At 29.0% G+C, this 12,961-nt stretch overlaps 2 protein-coding genes across 9 annotated transcripts in view; one reads left to right on the forward strand and one right to left on the reverse strand.

Annotated features, from left to right (window-relative positions):
• The window catches only part of LOC129911293 (ribose-phosphate pyrophosphokinase 2), a 27,966-nt gene continuing 15,005 nt past the window's right edge, over positions 1-12,961 (reverse strand). For 7 of the 8 annotated variants that reach the window (XM_055989032.1, XM_055989030.1, XM_055989036.1 and 4 more), the window contains 5 exons: positions 5,444-5,542; positions 2,298-2,422; positions 2,000-2,198; positions 673-807; positions 1-601 (listed from right to left, as the gene is read on the reverse strand). In XM_055989032.1, coding sequence (XP_055845007.1) covers positions 509-601; positions 673-807; positions 2,000-2,198; positions 2,298-2,422; positions 5,444-5,542 — 651 coding nt within the window. In that variant the 3' untranslated portion in view covers positions 1-508. Of the gene's footprint in view, positions 602-672; positions 808-1,999; positions 2,199-2,297; positions 2,423-5,443; positions 5,543-8,163; positions 8,188-12,961 lie in introns of all 8 variants that reach the window. The other variant, XM_055989031.1, reaches the window with a different exon arrangement.
• LOC129911296 (sperm flagellar protein 1) lies at positions 2,781-3,685 on the forward strand. Its single transcript, XM_055989039.1, has one exon. It carries the CDS (start codon positions 2,880-2,882, stop codon positions 3,582-3,584), a length of 705 nt encoding a protein of 234 aa, XP_055845014.1. The 5' UTR covers positions 2,781-2,879; the 3' UTR covers positions 3,585-3,685.

The raw sequence follows: 12,961 nt of genomic DNA on the forward strand, positions 1-12,961 counted from the left end.
TTCATGAATTTCATTTGATTTTTATTTTCCTATTATTTGCTTCTAACAGTACAATTATTTACGGCTTACGATCAATGATGATACATACATTAAAAAAATAATCCATGTTTTGCAATTTTTAGAGAAATGATAAAAATCATCAATTAATAACATTTATTTTTATTAAAACATTCAGATATTTGGATTTTTGTTTGTTTTGTTTTATATTGTGTACCTGATTGCCCTAAATAAACGCAAAACCAATGAAATATGTATGTGTGTGTGTGTGTAATTCAATCAATAATGGTACACAAATTTGTATCTTATTTAATAAGCAATTATTGTATTATAATATTATGTCCACAAATAATCATACCTAGAACTCGGCTACTTCACTTTACATGACACTATTATTATTATTAATATAAATTTTATGTTCATTGCATTATGTAATACAAAAAAAAAAGTATAAATTGAAAAAAAATTATGTAGTTTAATCATAAAATTAAAAAAAAAAAGAAAAGAAAAACTAATATGGAACATTTGAAAAAAGGTATGAGACACTTTCTCCGTTGTGTGTTCTCCTTACAGCCTCGGCAAACATCATGGACACATCGATACACTGCAAAAAGTGAAACAAATACGTTTTTTAGTACGAAATAACATAATGAACAAAATTTAAATAGGGCTTACCTGAATTTTGGGACAATCCCGCATGTGACCATCCTGGGGAATAGTATTTGTGACCACAACAGCTTCAAAACAAGCGTTGTTAATTCGGGATATAGCTGGACCCGAAAAAATCCCATGAGTCAATATGGCATAAACCTAGAAATAGAAGCAACAAATTTAATAAAAATTTAAAACAATTACAACAATAAATATAAATGGTAAATTCTCTTCGAATTATTATTATCAGCTTAAATAAATTTACATTTAGATGCAAAGCAACAAGGAGGACAACCCGTCGGTCGAGCCCCACAAAAGGATTACTAGCATCACTAATGTGAAGGAGATACGTATTATAGTTATGATAACCTTACGTTTACATTGACATCATAAAAGCGTCAAGAAAAAAAGGCTTTTGTAAAATTGAGAATTAGCGGGAGTCGAATGAATCAAGCTTGTCGTTTAGAAGAAACAATTTTATCAGTCAATAAAAAGAATGGGAACAGGGAACGGAGAGGAGTTCAAAAATCATCAAATCAATGCTTACAGCTTGGAAGCATTTCTAATGTTTAAACATGAAACACAACTTTTTGGTTATTTAAGTCATGTCCTTTTGGAACCAAATACAGAAGGAAAAATATGACTCGATTCTCCCCTTGCGATAAATCACAAGTCCAAATATCTTGTTCTTTTTTTGTAACGAAATTTTAATTGCAGGGTCAAAGTTTAATTTTCATTGGTGTTTATAAATTAACTTGTCAATTATATACCATAAAATAGATAAATGAGTCAAGTTCCGCTCTTCTTTCATGTTGTTTAACTATTGCTTGATTGGTTTAATTGTTCAATCAAGTTTTATTTTTCAAGATTTATGTTGTCTATGCAAATTCATTTGAACCAGACTATTAATTAATTAAATAATTAAAAAATAATCTCATTTTCACAAGTTCGGGCAAAATTGCGAGCTTGGATAGCTGAGCACACTGATACAGTTTATCTGTTCATTTTTCTATTCGAAAATTCATGGCGGTGGATATTTTATTGTTCTGCAAAATTGATTGAAAAAAAATAGAGATTTTATTCTTTGCGACAATCAAAACATCACTGAGAACTTATCTTCAGCGTATTTACTTGACATTAAGCTAAAATTAGTCAATGTGTTTCCCCGGGTTCAACGCAGACCACCTGAACTAAAGTTCTGAATTTGTATATGCTTTAATTGGTCATATGACATATAAAGTAACACATTAGGTTCTTTCCATTCAGTCATTAAATATTCAGAACTTAAGTTCCTGGCCCGTCTAATTGTTGATTTAATCAATCTTTGAAATAAAAAATATTTTATTAATACCTTTGTAGCTCCTGCTTCCACAAGTCTGTCTGCAGCGTGAACAATAGTTCCGCATGTGTCAGCCATATCATCTACCAAAATGGCGATTTTATCTTTCACATCACCAACAAGCACCATCGATGCAACTTCGTTTGCCTTTTTTCTTTCTTTGTGAATCAAGGCGAATTCAACATTGAGGCGATCAGCAATTGATGTGACACTGAAATTTAATAAAACAATTTTTGTTGTTATTTATGAAATTGATATAAGAAAAAGGAAAAAAAAAACGTTAGTTTTCTTGCTGTGTCCTTGTACATACCGTTTTGCGCCACCAGCATCTGGAGAAACAATTATCGAATTTTTCCATTCTGGAATGTTTTCTTTAATCCATTTAAGAACAGCTGGCTCAGCATACAAATTATCGACTGGTATGTCGAAGAATCCCTGCAATAAGAAAATATACGTTAAAAACAATCTTAATGATTGATACGAAATTTATGTAAGTTCAACAATATACAATTAAAATTTTTATTTGTACAAATTTGTTTGTACTTTTGAGAAGAAAATTGTGAAATAGAAAAAATCTCATTTTCTCTAATACTAAAAATTTTGTTCCAAAACGGGTAACTCTTTGTTTCCATTTTGCTAAAAATGTTAAAAACACATCATTTTAATTGCAGTATTTTGACTATTACATTAACAAGAAAATAAAGGAAGGTAAACATGTAATCATTCAAAAACCTTTTTAAAAGTACCAAACGTTTTTCGTTTTCACAAACTTTATGAACCTTAAAAAATAAATTTTCTATGAGTTTTATATCAACAAATAAAATGAAACGTCATTTATTTTCTAATAACACATCAAATTTCCGCAAGAATCATTAGAAAGCTTTAAACAATCATGAGCAAGAAACTGACAGAAAATCAACTTCAAGAACTTCAAAATTGGTTGAATAAATTCTCTCTAAATAAAATTTTCGTTGCTAACAAATTGCACCGAGATTTGTCTGATGGAGTAATAGTTGCAATGATGTTGAAAGAAATGTACCCAAAATTAATAGATTTACACAACTATTCATCAAGTTCTTCAGTTCAATTAAAACGAACTAATTGGGAGACTCTTAATAATAAAGTATTCAAAAAACTTGGTATTCAACAAAATTCAAATATTCTTGATTCGATTTCAAGATCAATTTCGGGATTTATAGAAAAACTTCTATTTACAATTATGCGCAATGAAGAAGCTTCTGCACAAAAAATTAAATTTCAATTGCAAGAAGAAGATGATTTGCCTTATGCCATGAATGACGAAATAGTTATGATCAATATGAATAAGCAGATTGGTGATGGAATCATACAAGTTCCTCAGAAAATGATTCTTTATTCGATTTTTGAACAAACATTTCGGGCATCCAAAGAGAAAGATATTAAGATTGATTTGCTTTATCAAAAAAATGTTCATTTGGAAAATTTGATTGAGTTGAAAAATGAACGCATTGAAGAATTGCAGGGACAAATTGAAAAATTGCAAAGTGTCAGGAAACTTGCAAGTGAAGAATCCCTTAATGTATCGGAACCAAGTTCAACTCTTTTTAAAATAGAGTAATTTGTATAAATTTAAAATTTTATATTAGTATTTTTACAATTTCATATGTCTGTAAATAATTGAATTTTAATAAACTGGAATGTCGTTTGGAGTTTAGAAAATCGATTATTTTTATTTTGAACTCTTAGCTATGTTGTCATTAGCTGTTTCATATAGATTTAGTGCGATTAACGTTAGATTTCTTAATCATTTATCAGACAATTTTTGAATGTAATATAGATGTAATATCGAGCTTGATATAGTAATATTGGCTGGCTTTAAAGCGGCTAACATGGCTAGGGGCACATGCAGGTTGTTCAATAGCTTCATAACGAGTAACTGTAGGCGCGAATTCATAAATATAGGGCGAAAAGGGTTTAAAATTATCCAGAGCCTGTAACAAGCAATAAATCATAGAAGGACAAAATAACCATTAACAACTCTGGAAATTCTTTAACAAAAACGCAGGTAAGCAAAAGGATTTTCTCTCAAATATATACGTCATCAAATCCATTGAATTGAGAAAAGTTTCAGCTTTTCATAATATAAAAGCACACAATGTAAACAGATCTATTAAAATCACAATCTCGTTTTTTAGAATTCAAAATGTTATCACTATTTTTGTTATGGAAAAAAAAATTAACCTTCCATTATTATCAACAATAATATGTTAGTGATTGTATTCCCGGCAACAATCTTATTTTGGTTATTTGTGTGGAAATTGTTTTTGTTTATGACGACGGCGAAGAGCTCTCATTAACGTCATGTGTTTGTAAGAGTCATCGCAGGTCATAATTATTCCACTCAATGGGGGGTAAATTGGAGATAGCAATTAAAAATAAAAATATATTTATTAATAAAAAAAACAAATAAAAGTCATCATAACAACAAAACAATAATTAATAAAGCATCGGAATAGATTAATCAGAAATTAGAGATTGATGCTGTGCGCTGTATGAAACTGTTTTGATTGAGTTATCAAAAGTGATGGAAATTTTAATTTTTTTATCAGGGCATCGCCAAATAACTTTTTGGAGTCTATTTTTGGTCATGGAGCATTTCTTCTGCAATAAACAAGAAGTGTTGCATGATTGGACTTGAACCTTTAGATTTTAGTTTGTCAAATCAAAAAATACTCCTTTTGTAATAAGAAAATGCAATTAAAAGGTATGTATCTTTTTGACACACGTAGTTTAAGACTTCAATGTTTTAATTAAGTGCCTTTACATGTCTCGAATTTAGAAGCATTTAATAAAAACTTGAAAGTGTGTTTCTATTAAACTGTGGATTTTAGATATATGTGCGAAAAGAAACAACCAAACTTTGGATGATATAAGTGTTTCTGGAAACGCAGTGGGATTTTCCATAAATGTTGTACATATCGTCACATGAATACAAAACTAGCTTAAATCACAATTTCTTAATTATTCAGGAGAGCTATTTTAAAACTTGAAACTGTATTTACTCCAAGGCTATTTCATGAAGTACAACTAAAACTGTGAGCAATCAATTACACGTAGAAACACGGTCATCACAAAGGCAGTCGCAGAACGCAATTGGCTTTCTTCTCAAAAGGAAAAACGAAAATTCGAAATTTTGGACTAAGGTTAGTTCTGCATTCATGCGAAGATATCAACATTCAATTAATTATATCCACGCTTACGCTTCAAGAGCAAGAACACTAGAAAAAATTGTATCCTCTTTTTGATTTAGTTTCTAATAAATGCATGAGCAGCTGCAACTTTTTGTTTTTGGAATGTTTATCAAATGCAAACAAACTGTAGATTCCCAAGTTCTTTATAAAAGAATATCCTCGAATAGAAACAGAAAAAAACAAAGTTGAAATTAGGAAATGTTTTAATTAATAAATTATTCATTACCTGAATTTGAGATGCATGCAAGTCCATCGTTATGATATGGTCGGCTCCAGCCACTGATAGCATATTTGCAACCAATTTCGCCGAAATAGGAGCACGGCTCTGTAATAAACAAAGTAAAAGAAAGGAAACAAAATTAAATATTGTTCAAGTTTATATTAAATATTTTACTATTTATGAGTTGATTCAATTTATATGAAAAAAAAAACAATATTATGTGCATGATGACAAAAACCAAATGAAACTTTTAAACATTTTAATTGCCAAAAATAAACAAAATTCTAGTAATAGTAAAAATATTAACAAATAAATTCAAAAAAAATAATTAAATAAAATAAGAAAGAAACAAAACACAAAAGCAAAGATTTATATTATAATTGAAATGTTTTTTTTTTTTGTTTTACATTTCATTAATAATAAAAATTATTATTATATAATATGTACGAATATGTTGAGGTGAAAATATCCCAGAATGTTGATTTAAATTTATTTAATTTAGGTCTGAGGACCTAAATAAGTAAATAAGTGAACCTTTAAAAAAAATGTTTTTTATTGTTGACCTAAAAATGCATTAATATTATGCAGAGATGAATAACATTTAAGGTAATGGTATGAACTAAGCTTGAATTGCAAAGTAAACTAACACGTCCTAGAAAGTAAAAAAAAAGAGTATAAAACTTTAACTGAAAACAAAAAACAATATAACAAACCGCTAATCTTGTTTTGACTAAAAACATTATGTTAAAACTATATCTATAAACTAATAAAACTTAAACTAGATATAGATATTATTTGTTCTTTTTAAGTCATGATGTTAAACATATTTTTTATAAATAAAAGAAAACTTTGTATATTAAAATATTTCGATCAATTTAAGATTAGGTTTTTCCATTATTCATCACTTTAAGCTATATGAACAGAAGTAAACTTTTTTTCTCTCTACAGATTTCCTGGTAACGAATATTTTATGGTTTAAAGTTTTATATGTGAACAAAAGAAAAAAGAGAAGAGCATGAGATTCCGAAAAAAAAGATGAGAATTGAATTATAAATCTTCAATACGCCTTGAGATTTTAGGAGACACAAAAAAAATCAAGAGAAGTTTTAAAAAAATTGGTAGTTTGCTTGTAATAAGTCAACAGCAATGGAAAGGAACTACAAACATGACCAACTAACATGACAGAAATACTCTATGGTAAGTATCAGTCCTCCTTAAATAAGCTGTTGAAAGTTGCACTCAGGGAAAGCACTACGTCGTGAAAGCCTATGTTACCAATACGCAATCGTCTCTTGAAATTTCGAGAGTAAGAACAAATTCGTTCAGAAATGATAAATTCTTTTCGAAATTAAAAATTAGAACTGAGTGTGGCAATTTTTAAATTCAAAATTTGGACAATTTTAGAAAAGAAGTTTTAACTGACAAGCATGCGAAAATGCGTAACATTTGATCTTAAAATTACGTAATAACAATCAGCATCTTTTAAACTACTGCTTCTGTACAACCTTACCAAAAAACCATCAATAATCGTATGAACCAAGCGAAGTTAAAATTTATATTTTTTTTTATATTTGAGTGTTCAACGCAGAGTTCAAAAGCCAATGTTGTATCCAATGTTGAACTGAATTGTTTAAAACTCCGAACAGTATTATACGAAAAAGTAAGTAGTATAGTTAGGAAAAAGTAAAGAAGATAAAAACGATTTTGTATTATCTTATATGCTTTGAAATGAAGTAAGAGTTTGAAGATAAACCAGCATTGACAGCATTGAAAAAAAAAACATGTTTTCATGGCCAATAATAGCGGATCAAGAGCGTCTGAAAAATGCCCTTTATTTGAAAGATCGCAATATTTTCAAATCAATTCTTTTCCAAACTTCTATCGAACAACCTAATCTTTCATTGATTAATGCCCAGTTTGAAAATCAAGCTTAATTTTAGCTCCCACACAAAAGTCTCTCCAAAATCTACAATCAAATATATTTAATTTTGTATGAAAGCTAAAAATTAGCTCGATCTACATTCAGAGCTTAAAACCGAACCTTTCCTCAGTTCAAAAAGATTTTCTTTGACTTATAAATCATGTTTAAGGCCAGCATTCTTCCAGAGCTCATAACCTAAGAATCTTATAAGCCTATTCGCTAAGGAATAATAACGCAGTTTATGAGTTCTTAAAAAATCTTGTAAGTGTTTTGACCGCTGGAAGAATAAAGTCCCAAATATAACTGTTGATAATCTTGAATTTAGAAAAGAAGTGTTGGTTTCATCACAATTTCCAAAAAGCTTATGATATGCAATGTTCACTGTAGACTGATCTTGAAAAAGAAAAAGTATTTTTTTAAATTATATAAAATTTTAAAAATTTACAGATTTATTTTAACATTATTAGTATGTGGTATAGGAACAGCAAATAAAAAATAAAAATTGGGGAAAACTTTTTTCATTCTCATGCCTTCAAAAGCTACGAAAAAGGTATGACTCTTGAGGGTTTTTTCTTGAAAAAAAATATAAATTAAAATAAAACGAAACCATACAGAAGTTAAACAAAAAAAAAAATTAATCTATATTTGTTTTATTTATATAAGAGTTTGGAAAAAGGGTACAAAGAAACAGTAAATAAATGAAATAAAAAAAAGAAACTTCGTTAGAAATAATTAAACTTCATTAAGTGTTGGAAATATTAATTGGGTTTCCTTTTAGTGCAACATTGTTGCATCGATTACTCACAGTATATTGTTTCGATGAAAATTCCTAAAAAGATATTGAAAAGAAAATAAAAAATCAAATATAGAGAATAAGGACGAAAAATAAACATCTTGCACAAGATGTTTTTTTTTTTTTTTTAATTTTTGTACTCGTCCCAATCGGAGTTGTGGAAAAATAGTTTGTGCATTTTTGGAAAATAATTGAAAATAAACAAAGAAATTGGTTCAAAAAACAAAAAAGTATACATATTTTTTGTAACAAATATAACATTTGTGCTTAGTGTAGAATAAAACAACTCAGTGCGTAAGAACACAAATATACTGGCGCAAATTTATAACCAGTCTTGATAGAAGAATACTCTAATAGCAATAACTTTTCAGACCTTTATTGAGGCAACAACCAACAAAAGCAATGCTAACACCTAAAACAATACAATTTTCTTGTTATAAAACTCGAAAACCGACCTTATTAGTACACTAACAAGGAGTTTGAGTTTTGTTTTGTTATTTTCAATGCAACTTCGAAAAAAAAATGAAGATTATTTTGTTAAACACATTTTTGTAGGACATCTTGGCAATACAAAGTCTTTTATTTGGCAATGCAAGACACTTTACGAAAAAAAAACTTAATAAACTTTTCATATCAATGTGAAAGTTGCAGATCAGCGTTTCATACTGACGGACTGGGCTAAAATTGTGCGTCACTATGTTGAACGTTCTACATATTAAATAATTAGGTATCTGTGTTGAAGGAAATGGTTCTTTTTAGACTATTTTAACCACAATTTCTTGGTTGCAAGTGTTCCAAAATACGTTCAAAGGGAAGGTTCGTTAACATATTAAATCCACTTTTATGGATCACCTTTAATTCTCGTGAAACACTTATGATGAGCATTTAGAAAATTTGACCGGATTTAAAAAGGAAACCGATGCCAATTTCATTATAATATGTTAATAAAAAAATGGAACCGCATTCTTGAAGTTCGATTTAAGAAAGAATCTCTGTACTTAAATGTGCGTTTATAGAGATCGAGGAAACACAACAGAGTGGTTTTTGTTGATTTTAAGTTGTTTTTTCTCTCAGTGTAAACCAGAATGAAGAAATGAACGAAAACCAAACAAATTCTAAAACACTTGGTGAAACGCGATAGGCCCGAAAACTTCATGTCATTATGTAGAAACCTTGAACGTAGGCATTTTGGAGATGCTGTTTATATGTAAGTAGACTGATGTATTTTTGGTGTATCGGTTTCTAGAAGATGAACCTATAAAAACTTAAAGGCAATGGAAAAGAAATAATTTTCATTTCGGAAAGTCAAGAACGAAACACCTGAAAAAGAACAATATTCTTCAACACAAAAATATTAACACCAACTTGTTTCAATAATGAAATAATACACATTACACAAAATAACGGATGTCCGTTATACATAACATTTGTGGAGTAAACAAAAAAAAATATATAATTGTTTATTATTTATAAAAATCGTTTCAAAAATATTATGATTTCTTTTCTTGAACTAAAAATTTGAAAAAAAAAAAAAAACAATAAAAATGAGAACAAATAATAATGGGAAAATACATTGAGGTTTTAGTGCAAACAAAAATTATGTAATTTACTCAACTCAAAATTAAAAACTTTAATTTAAGATTAATAAATGCAGCCTCACATTTATCTAAGTTGAACTCTTGCAAATCAATTTATTTTGTATAAAGTGTTTTTGCTAAGCAAACAGCAGGATTTCCTATGGATTTGCTTATTATTGAATCAGTTTGTTCCAACACCATTCTACACAGCTACATAATGTGGAAGATGTTTTCGTTATTTTCATTTTTCTGATGAGGAACTTTTATTTTTTCATCTCAATTTTTAAGTTTTTTATACAAAATTTCGAAAGATATTTTGGCATAAATGAATGAATTGCGTTTATGATTTTTATTTACTTTTTTATTTTCAAATGATTTTAAATTAAGCGTTTTGGATTTACAAAAGTCTTTGATTTGCATTGAATCTACGATTTGATAAGCACTTGCTGTTGTTCTTTCAAAAGAAATTGTAATTAATACAATTTTAGGTAGAATTTAATTTAAACACTTGACAAATGGAATTTTGAGGTTATGCCAAATTTGCTTTTCATTCCTGGTTTCCCTGAAGAAATACGTTTTACCAAAAGCAGAAGCGTACCAATGTATATACAACAAAATATGAATAAATAGTAAAAGAAGGTTAAAACTATCAAAATTTCGAGACACTTAAAATTGTTTCACCTTTTGCATAAGCAATAGTATCTACAAACCTCATAACGGACCACTTAAAGTTAGTATTCTCTTAAGAAGAGACACAAACACACTGCGGAATAAAGAAACATTCATTCATCTATGAACTAGATGTAGTTCAGCAAAACGAAAATCTGAAATCCCCAAAACAAAGTCAACTTAGGATAAAACGTCCGAGAAAAAAGTGATAATGCTTTTGTTGCTTTTTCAAAATAAACTTATTTGAATGAAAAGCATTACTGAACAAAAAGTTGAGAATTCTTCAACCTGCGCTACAAGCTACAGCCACATCTACACCATTGTATTCAGGGGGTTATAATAGGCAATCTCATTTAGCTTTAAATCGGAGCATTTAACTCTTTAACTTAATGTTATCATCGTGTTAAGATTCTCTCCAAGAGAAAAATCCTAGAGTTCTCCTTAATTTCTGATGGAGATAAGACATTGAGAATACGATTTGGCTACTGTACTGTGCTAAGATCAAATTGAATCAATTTAAGGCGTTATATCTAGTTGTAAGTGCAAAAAAAAACTTCTTTTTTATGGATTTTTTGTGAAGAGGCATTTAATTATATAAACACAAAGAATACATATCCATAAAGCAAATTTAATGTATTAAAAGAATTCGCTGTGTATTTACAAAAATATTGGGTTCCGTTATTTTTGTAGTAGATCTCCTAGACGACCTCCAAAAAAAAGGTGTCTGGCGGTGAGCAAGATATCTCTGATCCAAGTCACTTAAAATTAAAAAAAAACCAAAAGATTCATTTTCAGGATAGACGAATGCAGGTAATGAACGAAGGAATAGTCAAAATTTTGATTTTTGACAAAATGGCGGCTTCCCAAAGAAAAAAATCGTCGTTTTTCACGAAAATTTACCCTTTAAAATGACTTAAAAAATCGAATTACTGTCAAAAACCTTTTTCCTTCGTTCATTACCTGACAAAAGTATCTAAGAAAATTGTGTAAAATCTTCAAGCCGATTACTCCAGCCGTTTCGGAGAAATTTTGCTCACCGCCACACACCTTTTTTTTGGAGGTCGTATAGGAGATCTACTACAAAAATAACGGAACCCAATATTTTTGTAAATACACAGCGAATTCTTTTAAAACATTAAATTTGCTATATGGATATGTATTCTTTGTATTTATATAATTAAATGCCTCTTTACAAAAAATCCACAAAAAAGAAGTTTTTTTTTGCACTTACAACTAGATATAACCCCTTAAGTCAAAACAACGCTACATTACAAACGAAGCTTATCATCAAGCTAAGTGGACCCCATTTAAACACAACAACAAATACAATTCCATCTCAATCTAATTTGCAATTTATATTTCCTGATAGCTCCGATTCTACATATTTTATTATTAGGAATGAAAACTAAGCATTGAACTCTGAAGCTTGATTTGAATTTGATGGAAAAACAACACAGAACTATAGAAATCTCTGTTCGAGAAAGTACATTTTTAAATTCTTAAATAGCGCCATTTGACGACTAAGTGAGCAAAAAATCAAGAAAAAATTGAAGCTTTGAAGCAAAACATGGTAAATTGATACATGTCCGAGTTCTTTTTCAAATTCAAAAACGCATTACAAGATTTTTTTTATTGTATTTATAAATTTTTTTATAGTAGAAATTTTTATTTCAAAACTATGGCAATTCATATAATATTCTTAATCTATTCGTTTGAGAACAATTGAGATTAATATTGATGATATTGAAAAACAAAAATAGATTTTTTAGAAAAAAACGTTTTTAATACAATTTTTTGAAAATTTCAACTTATTTGGAAGTAAATAAAAATCGATAAACCCGATAGTTAATGAAACCAGCAAGCAATTCAAAGAGTACAAATCAAAAATCTTACGATGGATCTACACTAGGATGATTAAATCGGAACGATCTGGGAACAACCAAATGACTGTAGGAAAAGTATGCAATGCATAACAAAAGAAGGCAAACCTGCTTTACAGCAGCAATCTAAATCCAATAAATATGTTTTTCGTCAGCGCTGGTTAAAAATATAATTGTAATTAAAAAAAAAAACTAAAAACATAATCAAATCAGACAGCTTGTGCATAAACGGCTTCCTTCGCTACATTCCCCCGGTGCACTGGACACTTATATTCAACTGATATCAGTCGACATTTTTATACTGATAGATCGAAAACCAACGACGGGCTTGGTAGAGGCATGTACTGATACAACCCTTTCCACTTGGTATCGCACAACTCCAGTATTTGTATTGATTAAAACATACAGTTTTAATAGATATGTTTACAATATCTTTGAATGAATTAAAACTTAATCGAATTATTATCAACCGCAAGTTAGATTAGACAGCGTCCCCTAATTTATAATTTTTCGTATATCTTCTGTCGATACAAAAACTTTATAGAGTTGTGAGCATCACATAAATAAAAAAATTACTAAATTTGTTTACTTGTATAAAAATAGAGAAACAGACGCCCAAATCAATTTGCGTTAAAGCGAAACTCATAGTTTGGTTACCGTCAATTTTTGAAACGAAAACAATTT

The sequence above is a fragment of the Episyrphus balteatus genome, chromosome 2 (assembly GCF_945859705.1).
Source record: "Episyrphus balteatus chromosome 2, idEpiBalt1.1, whole genome shotgun sequence".
Lineage (NCBI taxonomy): Eukaryota > Metazoa > Arthropoda > Insecta > Diptera > Syrphidae > Episyrphus > Episyrphus balteatus.